Consider the following 12,706-nt stretch of genomic DNA (forward strand, 5'->3'; position numbering starts at 1 on the left):
GCTCCAGCTGTTGCCCCCAGAGCCTGCAGCAGTTTTGTTCCTGTCTTGAATTCCAGATTTTGCCTGCAGTGCTCTGCACGCAGGTCTCCATTACTGACTGCTCTCTCGCCTGAGGCAGAGCAGGCTTCAGCATCCCAACTCTTACGACCTGAAACACAGGTCACTAAGCACAGCTTCTTCATCCATTGACCCTTCCAAGGATCATTCCATTTGCATTACTCACCAGCTATAATCACTGGTACTTTTGAAGTCCTATACCACTGATGTGTTCTTGCTGCAGATATTTTGTTTGAGCCTTTTTGGTGTCATTTGCCTACTTTTTACAGGGAGAGAGAGAATTAGGCCAAACTAGACTTTTCCTTAAGATAGCACCTCCAAGCCCACTCTCCTTGCCTGACCCCTTGTAGCACAAAGCCTCTGAACTGAACTATTAAATCTCATCTGCTCATTATGTTCTTTTTAAATCAAATAAAATAGGAGTTGAGGACCCAAGTTGGACTTTTCAGTCTGTCTGACCACTTTCACTATATATGCTTTTTTAAAAAAGAAATCACAAGGCCTGGGGATGCCTTTAAAAAGTACCTATCTTAATGCTCTAAATTCCTGCTGATTTCGCTTTGTGTGTATGCTGAGGAGGCCTGCCTCCAACGTGCTAGCCCATTTAACATGAACAGTCCTCCCCAAGAAGCATTCAGTAGCCTTGTGCTCCTAACTTGTGACCTTGTGTGTGGCGTGGCTCCCCACTAAGTGTAAATTTGTGTTTTCAAGCCTACCGAGGACGAAGTGGTAAGATGAAAGTTGGCGTTGCCTTCGTGTTTATCTGGGCTTCTCTCTTCCCATCCTTGTAATCACTCTGCTGACCCTGCCACACCCTGGGGCCACACACATGACTCCTGTGCATCCTGCATTTCACTGGCCATTTCTAACCAGTTCATGAACCTGTGTTCTAAAAAGCTCATCTCCATTAACTGCATCTCGTTCGGTCACCTCTGTCTTTGTTTCATTGACTTTGCTGATCTAATGCCTTGGAGAATGGCTTTGAAAGGAGCTACAAGTAATGTCTGCACTGGCATTCTTGAAGTGACTCCTCTTGGGGGTTAAGTCCCATTGGCCTCTGCCTTCCTCTCCTGTGATGTTGTGGTGGTTCTACTCCCAGCCACTGGAAGTAGCCGTTTCCTCCCTGCTCCTCCAAGTGCTTGTGAGCAAAGCTTACCCTTCCTCCCTGTCTGAGCCAGCCTCTTCCTGCTGCCCTCCTCAGCTTGATGATGCTTCAACTTAGAAGTGGTGGACCCTTCTCGGGGTCAGCTCTACCTCCATGTGACCCAGGTGAGAGGGAGACAGCTTTCAAAAGGAGGCTTTGCCTTCCAGATGCATCCCAAAGGAAATAATCCATCTGGGTGAAAGGAGTTAATACTATATCAGCCACACATAGAGAATAACAGAGAATAACAGACACTGGAAAGCAAGTTGACTAACTGTTCAGGCCACATCTCAAGTAGAAGGCCCTCTGGCTCAGCAGTAATTTACTTAGCAACGTACACTCTTTAAATTGGGTTTTTAAAAGGCCTTGCTGCACTGTTTGCATCTTCCCCCAGCACTTCTCTCTAAAATGCCTAGACCCACAAACTGTACCCTTCCCTTCCTGACTTTCTGGTCCTCTCTAGGAGGGCAGTGGGATGGGAATGGGAAAGCCTTTGCTGTTCTATGTAAACACAGGCAGGGCCTGGTCTTCCTGAAGCCTAGAGAGGCTCCTTTGCTGGCATCAAAGAGTGTCTGTATTCCTGGACTGCTCATCTGTGCAGTCCCTGGCTGAGCTACCTGGCAGGGATGGGTGGGGTGTGCTCCATGTTAGTGAGGAGCCCAACCCTTTCCCAGGCTCACTGCCTCCAACAGCACTGCTTTTTAAATGTCTTCCTAACCATGCACCCACATTGTCGGAATGGTCTGACCAGCTATTGTGCACCAGTGTTCTCATTTGTAGCCATATCCCAGGAGGCTGGACATCCAACAAGATAGACTCTAATTCAGCCCCCAATCCCTGGCCACCCAGCTCACTCAGGGATTCAGCTACCCTTGGCTACCCAAGTAGTCTAAACATTTTATTTTTATCAGGCACATACACAGTCTGGTTCTCTATAGCCAAATTTAGATACCCATGACATTTATCTAATGATTTCAAACAAAACAGATTCCTAAAAAAAAAATTCAGCCTACTTCTGGAACTTCCCCATTTTGCTTGGCTGTGAAAATGTATTTGTCCCATGCAGGCCCTTGCTCCAGCCCAGTGGAAGCATTAGTACCTCTCCCTAGTGGGGACTCAGTCCAGCTGCACACCAGAGCCAGGCCACTTGGTTGTCTGGGAAATCTTCAAAGGCCGTGACCCTCAGCAAGGGTCAGTGGCACCTCTCCCCACTGTCTCCTCACCAGGTGCATTCATCCCACCCATCCATGCATTCACTCACCCTCCATGCGTCCAGCACTATGTATAGTGCTACAGAAACAGAGAAGAACATAGTGCTTGCCTTCAAAGACCTCCCAAAGTGGGGAGACAGTCTGGATGACAGGTGCTGTGATAGAAGTGTGCCCCAGATGCTATGGGAGCACAGAAAGAGGGCAGCTGATGAACACTGGGGTGAGGGTGGAAAAGGAGACCCTGGAAGGACTCCCTAAGGAAGTTATCTTACTCTGGTCAAGCAGGAGGCCCTGTAGAGGAGCGATGCAGACCACCAGCATATGCAGCTTCACAGGCAAAAGACCTGCAGGCCCATCACATGTTGGGGACTAGCAAGTATTCAGCTCGGCTGGAGCAGAGGCAGGGGTGGGGAACTGGGGACAGGTGAGACTGGAGGTTGGCAGAAACCAGCCATAGTAGTTTTTGCCTCATTTGGACAACAAGGAGCCATCCAAGAGACGGTGGTGAAGCTGGTGGTGACATAGCCATGGTGCATTGAGGAAATACCCCCAGTGACCATGTTGTAGGGTATATTGGGTTGGGGAGGGGCAAGGTCAGGAGGCATGGACACATCATTTGATGTCATTCAGGACAGAACAGAAAGCCTGAAGTGAAGTAAGGTGTTTGTAGGACGAGTTGGAAAGGAAGGAACCAATATGAGATATTAAAGAAGTGAAAGCTATAGGTCCCAAGGCCAGGCGCGGTGGCTCACGCCTGTAATCCCAGCTACTTGGGAGGCTGAGGGAGGAGAATCACTTGATTCTCCTGGGAGGCAGAGGTTGCAGTGAGCTGAGATCATGCCACTGCACTCCTGTTTCAAAAAAGGAAAAAAAAAAAAAAAAACCTCGATAGAGACTAAAAAGAACTGTCCGGAGAGGTAGGAGGAAAACCAAGGGGAGGCAGGTATTTCAAGAAGGAGGAAGAGGCCATAGTGACAGACACTGCAAGAGCATGGACAAGGACACAGAACGTCTGTTAGCTTTAACAACTGGGCCGGGTGCGGTAGCTCACGCCTGTAGTCCCAGCACTTTGGGAGGCCAAGGTGGGTGGATCACCTGAGGTCAGGAGTTCAAGACCAGCCTGGCCGACATGGTGAAACCCCATCTCTACTAAAAGTACAAAAATCAGCCGGGTGTGGTGGTGTGCGCCTATAATCTCAGCTACTAAGGAGGCTGAGGCAGGAGAATTGCTTGAACCCGGGAGGCAGAGGTTGCAATGAGCTGAGCTCACGCCACTGCACTCCAGCCTGGGTGAACAGTGAAACTCTATCTCAAAAAAAAAAAAAAAAAGATGTAACAACTGGGAGGTCAGGGTGACCTTGCTAAGTAGAGGCATTTTGTGGAGGAGTGAAAGTGGAAGCCAGGGTGCAGTAGGGTGACGACTAGCTGGGCAGAGAGGAAACTGAGGCAGAGGATGTGGACATTGACTCTGCAGCGATTCATGGTCGGTCATGGCTGATTGATACTGGGTGTGTGCTGAGTGGCAGACTCATAGTGCTAGGCTGGATTTCTCACCCAGTCCTTGCCTCTCCTGAGAATGCCTGCAGGAAGCTGGGAATGAAGGAGAGAAGGCAAGGGTAAGGCCTGGAAGCGAGGCTTCTCTCCTGTCCTGCACTTTTTTCAGTGGGAGAAACTTGAGGTGGAATGAAAACACGGAAGGGTTGGCTGTAAGGGAGCCCAGTGGTCACTGCCCCCCTGGCCTATAGGAGTAGATATCAGCACTCCTGGGAGCCATGGACTTCTTCCTTTCGATGCGGGCCCTGTGGCGGCAACCAGCAGTGGTAGGAGAGAGCTCTTAACCACGGTGTTACGATTTAGGAAACTCAGGGAACTAGGATTACCCTAGTTTTCAGGGTAAGTAAGGACACTTGAAGAGCCTGTTCTGGAAGAAAAGCCCAGAAATAGACTAGGTGTCGATAGAGGTGAGGGAAAAGCAGACGTTTGCCCAGAGATGGCATGGTGGAGCCAGCCCCCTCCACACTGGCTGCACCCCTGTGGCCTGGGCTGTTGTGGCTTTACCAGCCGAGCCACTTTCTCCCATCCCCATGTTCTCAGTGATTTCCCAAGGCATTTCTGGTGTCCTTTGGGAGTGGAATCACGTGGGTTTTTAAAGGAACTGCTGCGAAAAATAGACCCTGATCTGAGGGCAGGGGCCGATGGGGAGGCCACTGAGCCCTCAGGAGTGTCTGAAAGCTCAGAGGATTGTGGTCTGGGCTCTGTGGGGGAAGCCCCGTAAGGGAGTGCCTCCTGGTCTTTGGTCAGCCTGACAGAGTGAGAGGCCCAGGGAAAGTACCTGGGGCTTCCAGAATATACCAAATTCAAAAGCCCACGTTCACCCCTGACTGTGCTTGGAGCAATCCTGAAAGTGCACTCCCAAGAGCTTGTTCCAGCCCATTCCTTTATTCTGGAAATAATTCTTGGTATTGAAAGGAAAACTGGGACAAAGGGAGCTTGAGGAAAATGAAAACAAACAAACTGGAGATGTGCTGTTTGGCCTTAACCCATGTGGAAATTCGTACACTCCGTTAGGATTTCCCTGTACATGGTGGTGAAATCATGTAGGGAAAAAAAATTCACCATGTAATCTCTTTAGACATCACAAAAGAAAAAGAAGGTTATCTTGCTCCCTAAAGGCTGTAAAAAGAATAAGTGGCTGTAGAGGCCTAGTCTTCTCAGGACAGTGTCCAGATTGAGAGCCCATCTCCTGAAGCGCAGTCTGGGGAAAATCCCTTCCTGCCCTCCTGCAGGTCCTTAGGGTCCCAGACTCAGACAGTCACTTTCCCAACAGTGTCTCAACTCAGCACACGCTCCCCTCTTGAGCACAGAGCCCCAGAGGGAGAAAAACAAATGTGTCGAGAAGAATCTTACTAAGATGTAGTTAATGAAAATGTAGTGTATTGAGGGGAATGGAGGTGTCCCAGGTGAGGGCTAAGCCAGGCAGGATTTTTGGGGAAGGCATTGCCAAAATCACCACCTGAGTTCAACACTGGGTGCTTCTGGCCGCTCCAAAGTTGAGGTGCCAACCATGGGAAGTGCAGTCCCCTGCCCTGGCCCAGGTTCAAAGCGCCAGGTAGCCACAACTCAGAATGCCTGCACGTTCCCCTCCTAGCCTTATGTTTTCTCTCTGGTTTCCTCCCACGACAGTTTGACTTTGGGGACACCATGGTCCACCAGGCCATCCACACCATTGAGTACTGCCTGGGCTGCATCTCCAACACTGCCTCCTACTTGCGGCTCTGGGCCCTCAGCCTTGCTCATGCGCGTGAGTACCCCTCTCCGGGCTCCGGAACTCTAGTTTCCCCCTCTGTGGTCGTACTCTCAGCTGGGGAGCTTAAGTAGAATGGAAATTACATGAAGGTTCTGGAATTATTCAGGTTCCTGAACGCAAGGAGAATGAGTACAGACAGGAGGCTCGGCACTTTTGCCAGGTTAGCTCTGCATGGTGGTCCCACTAAGGCAGTGGGAAGCCAGGGTCCAGGGAACCCTAGTGGGGGAATGGCAGAGCAAAATTCGTGCCTACAGCTACCTCTTGCCAAACTGCACTGGATTTTGTGTCTCCCATTCCCCAGAGCTGTCTGAGGTGCTTTGGACCATGGTGATCCACATCGGCCTGAGCGTGAAGAGCCTGGCAGGAGGTTTGGCGCTGTTCTTCATCTTCGCTGCCTTTGCCACCCTGACCGTGGCCATCCTCCTGATCATGGAGGGCCTCTCAGCCTTTCTCCATGCACTGCGCTTACACTGGTGAGGGGCAGTGGGGCAGGGCGGGCATGGGGGTGGATGTGTCCTTAGCTGCGGTGAGAGGGCAGCTTTTCTCCCAACACAGCCCTGCAGCTCTGTGCAGGAAACATGAGCTGGCCCTGCACTAGCTTTACCTCAGGACACCCCAGCACCAGCTTTGCCACTGAGTTTCAGAAAATGATCACAGAAAAGCACAACTCAGCCTTCCCTAGACTCTAGGGAGAGGTCCCTGGTGAGTGGTGTCAGGTCCCGCTCCCTGCCTTTAGCTGTCCCCAGTGCTCCTGATTTTGGCTTAGAGGGGCTGCTGGAGTCGTAGGGTTTCTGGTTTTCTCTCTGGTGTGTAACTCTTCTGTCTTCAGAACAGTGGAAGCAGCTCTGGAATGGATGCTAAGTGCAGGAAAGGCTAGAGCACACTGCACCCCAGCTTTGCCCTCGTTGTTCTGTCATTGTGCCAGGGGTCTTTGAGTTGGACCCTTGGCAGCTCCATTGTGGGCTGGGGGGATTCCTGGTTCTATAGGGTGAAGGTTGGTACACTCAAGAAGCTTCTTCAGAAGGGCAGGTTTGGGGTGGTTCTGTTTGTTTTCTTTAATGGACTCCTAATGGCTCTGTGTGGAGAAAGCATGAGTTCAGCCTCTGGGACTGGGGGAGAGGGGGTGTAGTCTGGGCTGTGACCACCTCAAACCAGGGTTGCCAGATTTAGCACATAAAAACACAGCGTGGCCGGGTGTGGTGGGTCACGCCTGTAATCCCAGCACTTTGGGAGGCTAAGGCAGGTGAATCACTTGCCTCAGGAGGTGATTCGAGGTCAGGAGGAGGTCAGGAATTCGAAACCAGCCTGGCCAACATGGTGAAACCCCATCTCTACTAAAAATGCAAAAATTAACCAGGTGTGGTAGCACATGCCTGTAATCCCAACTACTTGGGAGGCTGAGGCAGGAAAATTGCTTAAACCCAGGAGGTGGAGGTTGCAGTGAGCCAAGATTCTGCCACTGCATTCCAGCCTGGGCAACAAAGCAAGACTCTGTCTCAAAAAAAAAAAAAAAAAAATACAGGCCGGGCGCGGTGGCTCAAGCCTGTAATCCCAGCACTTTGGGAGGCCGAGACGGGTGGATCACGACGTCAGGAGATCGAGACCATCCTGGCTAACACGGTGAAACCCCGTCTCTACTAAAAAATACAAAAAACTAGCCGGGCGAGGTGGCGGGCGCCTGTAGTCCCAGCTACTCGGGAGGCTGAGGCAGGAGAATGGCGTGAACCCGGGAGGCGGAGCTTGCAGTGAGCTGAGATCCGGCCACTGCACTGCAGCCTGGGTGACAGAGCGAGACTCCGTCTCAAAAAAAAAAAAAAAAAAAAAACAGTGTGTATTTCACATAAACAACAAATAATTTTTTCAGTATGAGTATTTCCCAAATGTGCATGGGACATGCTTATACTAAAAACTGGGGCAGTCTGTATTTTCTGTGGCTGTTCCACCTCAGACTCCACTTCTTTGTCTCTATTTCCTCCTTTATGTTGTGATTCTCTTTTTTGGGGTCTCAAAACCCCAGTGTCTCTGGAAGTTCTGGCCCCTCTCCCCAGAGAAGCACTCACACACTCCTCCTGTTTTACGAGCATAGGGGTCTGACTCACTGGTGTGCCTTGGAGGCCCCTGGATGGGATGCTCTGTGTTCATGAGCCCAAGGCCAGAAGAAGACTATGAATGTTCTCTTCGTTCTCCAAACCTGAAGAAAATCCAGCATCTGAACCTGAGAAACTCCTTCCCCACTCCCCTTTATCTTTGATTTTCTCATGGCTGGGTGACCGCGAGCCTCCTCAAAGATTCAGCTGTGGGTTTTTCTGAATGACGGGCGGAGGGTGAGGCATGGAAGGGCAAGACGTGGCTGGGGTGCACTCTTCTTCAGAAACCCTGCTGTGTCAGTAGACGTAGCTTCCTCTGGCCTGGCTCTCTTCTGTCTGGCCTCCCTCCTCCCCACCCAGCTCATCTGGCTGGCCCCCGTATTCTCAGCTTATCAGCCGACCCCCCTCCCCCAAGCACACTTCCTCAGCCCTCCTCGGTGCACGAGAATCCTCTGAGGATTCACTTTTTCTTGCCCCTTGGTCTCCTTCCTTTTCTTTTCACTCCTGTCCCTTGAGCCCTGGGTTTGAGGGAACAGTGACCACCTCACCTTGATTCTAGCCCATGTGGGTAGCCAGTCATCTCCTCCCTGGGCAGGGCGGGAGCCGAGCACTGCTGCAGAGCAAGGTCGCCTGGGCCTGAGCCTGGTTTTGTTGCCAGAGGATTGCTTCCTCCTCAGGCTCACCTGTGGCCTCCCCGTGTCTTCCCATGTCCCCCTGAACTGAAGTGATGAGTGACAGGACAGCAGGCTTCCCAATCGGGCGACCTGGGTTGGAATTCCAGCTCTGTCACAACAGGGAGGGGACCTGAGCAGAACATTCACTACCAAGGTTACTGTGAGCAAGTAGGAAGTAGTGCACACACCAGGTGCTGCCACAGCAAAAAGCAGGTGCTCCAGGATGGGTCGCGGCTGCTCTGCTTAAAAGTGGGATGCCCTTGCTGGGTACCGTGGCTCACACCTGTAATCCCAGCATTTGGGGAGGCCAAGGCAGGCGGATCACCTGAGATCAGGAGTTCGAGACCAGCCTGGCCAACATGGGGAAACCCCATCTCTACTAAAAATGCTGGGCGTGGTGGTGGGTGCCTGTAATCCCAGCTACTTGGGAGGCTGAGGCAGGAGAATTGCTTGAACCCAGGAGATGGAGGTTGCAGTGAGCCGAGGTTGCACCACTGCACTCCAGTCTGGGTGACAGACCAAGACTCCGTCTCAAAAAAAAAAAAAGTGGGATGCCCTGGAGAGAGGGTGTCTGCCTGGGGTCCCCCATAAAGAAACTGCTTTTAACCTGTCCAGAATGAGAGGAGACCCCACAGGAGGCAGAGGAATACCATCAGAATGCCCTCAGGTGCTGTTTGCAAGGAACAGCCTCCCCGTATATGTCGTATGTATTTTGGCAATAGGAGTATTGGGTAGGAGAGGAATAAACAGTGCAGACCTCCTTTGTGCAGCTTCCAGAATCTCGTCTTTGGAGGGCTGTCCCTGCGACATGAGTGGGGCACCTCCCCCACCACTGAAACAGGAGTGAATGAAGTTGGTGGTTGTGCGCCCCCTCCTGGCAAAATGCAGCTGTGCGTCCAGGATGCCTGGATCTTCCCTGTGGCCCAGGACTGCAGGAGGCGTTCTGAGCTGTGGCCCTCTTACCAGGGTGGAGCCAGGTGGAGTCTCTGGGGCTGCTGAACCAGCTGTAGGGATGGTGCTGCTATTCTTCCTGGCATCCAGCCTAGGCATCTTCATATTTCCCACTTTGTGCCTGCTGTTTCCTGATTCAAGGGCTGCCCCATTATACAAGCTCTGGGTCTCTTCAGTGGGGACAATGAGAAAAACATTTGATTCGATAACATAAAAACCACTAGTGTGAGATTCATGCAGCGTCATAGGAAGGGGGGTGATGTGTTTGAAAACCGTGAGCAGGTTAAGGTATTAAGCAGCTAATTCTATCTCCCAAGTTTTCTCTCTCTTTTCCTCCCTCCTGCCACATGAAGGGTGCTTGGCTTCTTACCTACCGTAATTAGACGTCTTTTCTTCTTCAGAGAAGGCATGAGACAGGGATTTGATTGTAGTTATCACTGTAAACATCAAACTGATTTGTATGCAGAACTGTTGCCCCAGGGCCTACCTTCCAAGGAACCTGGTTTCTCCTTACCTAGCGAATTCCACATACACATAGATGTACACCCACCTGTATACTCACAGATTGGGTGGCGATTAAAGGGACAGAATCAGGGACCAACTCCTTGATAGGAATGCAGTGTTGCCACGGCATGACAGCATGGAGCAGTTGAGGGAATGGCTGCCCAGGAGAACTCAGAACTCTTAAAATGTAGTTCCAGGCCGCCCTCATTGCCCTGATATTCGGGCTATCAGACGGATGTGTGTTCTAGGCCCTGAACTGCACAGAGAGTGGCAGAATGGGCTAGATAAACAGGTCAGCCCAGAATTGCATTTCCACACTGCCTGCCCTCAGTCACAACCCCCACCAGGAAAGGGAAGTGGCCCCAAGACTCCTTCCTCCTTCACCCACTCGAGGAAACAAGAGTTCCTGTTACGTGGCAGGAATGATGTCTTTTGGTCCCAGTTAATCCCTCTGAGTCACCCGGTGGCCTTTGCCAAGTGCTGGAGCTGGAAGAGATGATAGAGACACTGGTCTGGTTTCCTGAGGCTCTCCTCACAGCTGTTGAATTCTAGAGGTGCATTTCAGTGGCTTGGGGCATGGCGAGACCTTGGAGTCTCCCTGAGCAGAGCTGTGGAGAGGCCCAAAAAGAAGGAAGAACCTAGGATGGCAGATGGGGCCCTCCTTGCCCCAGGGAACTTCATGTTTGTACTTTTTCAGGAAGCACACCTTTCCCCAGTTCAACAGGAGAGGGTGGGGAGACTGGCAGGGAAATTGCTTTCCAGCTTTGTGTTTGGTGGTTGGGGTGAGGGTGGCCAGGGAAGGAGGTAAAATCAGGCTGACCTCAAGATAGACCCGCGATGTCCCAGTTCTGGCCACTCTAAGTCTCTAAAGCAGCAGCTGGTGGGAGGGGCAGTATTGGGCAGTATGTCGGGGAGGCCACCTGTCTGCTCACACAGTACAATTGATGTGCCCCTCCCAGGCATATATCCCTCTTCCTCCTCGCTGGGCCCCATGGGTAGATAAGGTGACTGGAGGGGTGCCAAGAAAAGGGTGGTGCCCCCACAGGCATCTGAAAACAAAGCTGCTGCTGCATTTGACCAGTTTGGAGATTAGAATGGTTTTGTGATTAGCCAGGCAGGGGGCGGGGTCAGAGTTCTGGACATCTCACTGGATTTGGGGGTCAGCATACCCTACCAAGGCTGACATTCACTCCTAGGTAATGGCCTGGGACCCTCAGGTGACTTGTGCACTCTCTGGCTATGTATTGTTGAATGAAAAGGGGACATACAAATCTCTTTTCAGCTGTTCTGAAATAACCCTTGCCACATGGGAACACAGTCTATTCAATATGAAGAATTCAAACCTAACACAAGTGGGTGAGACGCAGGAACCTACCGCTAGGCCCCACTGCATTCTCTCAGAGGTGGTCTCAGTAACTGGAACTTGGAGAAGTAGTTTTGGTGTGGTGTTGGGACATGGGTGAATCCAGGGCCTGGTTTGGAATTGCTCTGGCAGGAACCCTGAGCTAACGTCAGTTGGAAGCTCTGTGTCCTCCCCATCCTGAGTCCTGTTTTTCCTGGAAAACCTTGACCCACCCCTGTGGAATGTGGGGATGTGTGGGAGAAAGCCGACTGCTTTTACTCCCACTCAGAAAATTCTGTTGTGTCTTCTCCAAGGGGGTGTTCCTCAGCCTGCACCCCAGTGAAGGGCCTCTGAGGAACTCCCAATGCCACTGGCAAACTGTCTGTAACCTTTGGTCCCCAGCCACCTCCCAGCCCCTGTTCTCTTAATTCCTGCTTCTTGGCTTGGAGGGAGGAAGCTGTTTGTAAAGACTGAGTTAGGGAACTCGGGGGTTCCTGAAGCTTTAAAGCACCTCAAAGCCCTCACCCTGCACATGACCTGTCACCTGGAACCTGCCACAGCCCCACCCCTGCCTGTTCTTACAGGGGCTCCACTGCCTCCAGGGTCACACAGCACCATGTGGAAACTATTCCTCAGGGCAGCTCTCCTTGGCCTTTTTATTCTCTGAATCATGCATTTTTCTGCCCTTATTTGGTGTGGTTTGGTTGCTGGGCAGCTGTCCAGGGTGAGTTTGTAGGAGGAAGCACAGCCAAGCAGCCCAGCTCTGCTTATGGGACAGTCTTCCTCCCGCCCTCCCTGAGAGTGCAAGAGCCCCACAGAGACTATCAGGCATGGCTGTTGAACTGCTGGGAAGGGAGCTCAGGCTATTTTTTTACTCCCCAAGAGAAGAATTCTTTCTGAGATGTTTTTGTGGTTGGAGAATATTTTTGCCATTGCTTTGAGAAGACTTCCCCTCCTAACTCCCCCTCTTTCCTGGGAATTTCCTTCCTTAAATGGAAAGCCTTCAACATTCACTCCAAGCTCGCCCTTCTAGCTCCCCCCAGGAAAAATAACAAGCAAACAGAGGTGCTTGCCCAGGGTCCCTGGAGGGGGCTTCCCTTAGAGGTGGGCTGTGTGATCCCCTGCCAGGAGGGGGCGTTGGGGGCCACTCCTTCATTAACAATGTTAGGCTCAAGCTAACTGAACTTTTTTTACACATGCCTCTGTACAGAGAGCTGTGCATAAACACACACTGCTCGGCAGGACAGAGCAAGACTGGGAACTGAGGGCACGTCCCTTCCTCCGTACATCAAACTCTTGCTGAGGCGAGTCCCAGGCCTTAAAAGTGGGATCTCTGCACTCTGGGCTTTCTCCAGCTCCCCTGGGGAAGGGAGGCTTGGGGCGAGGTGGGCACGGGGCATCTTTCTGGCCCAACTGTGAAGTCCCAAAA

At 51.6% G+C, this 12,706-nt stretch overlaps 1 protein-coding gene across 6 annotated transcripts in view; it reads left to right on the top strand.

Moving 5' to 3' along the window:
- The window catches only part of LOC105472412 (ATPase H+ transporting V0 subunit a1), a 63,600-nt gene that overhangs the window by 49,279 nt on the left and 1,615 nt on the right, over positions 1–12,706 (top strand). For 3 of the 6 annotated variants that reach the window (XM_071083176.1, XM_071083172.1, XM_071083174.1), the window contains 3 exons: positions 769–786; positions 5,596–5,713; positions 6,021–6,192. In XM_071083176.1, the coding sequence (XP_070939277.1) occupies positions 769–786; positions 5,596–5,713; positions 6,021–6,192 (308 nt within the window). Of the gene's footprint in view, positions 1–768; positions 787–5,595; positions 5,714–6,020; positions 6,193–12,487; positions 12,582–12,706 lie in introns of all 6 variants that reach the window. The other 3 variants (XM_071083173.1, XM_071083175.1, XR_011615846.1) reach the window with 2 other exon arrangements.

This window comes from Macaca nemestrina, chromosome 17 (genome assembly GCF_043159975.1).
Source record: "Macaca nemestrina isolate mMacNem1 chromosome 17, mMacNem.hap1, whole genome shotgun sequence".
Classification (NCBI taxonomy): domain Eukaryota; kingdom Metazoa; phylum Chordata; class Mammalia; order Primates; family Cercopithecidae; genus Macaca; species Macaca nemestrina.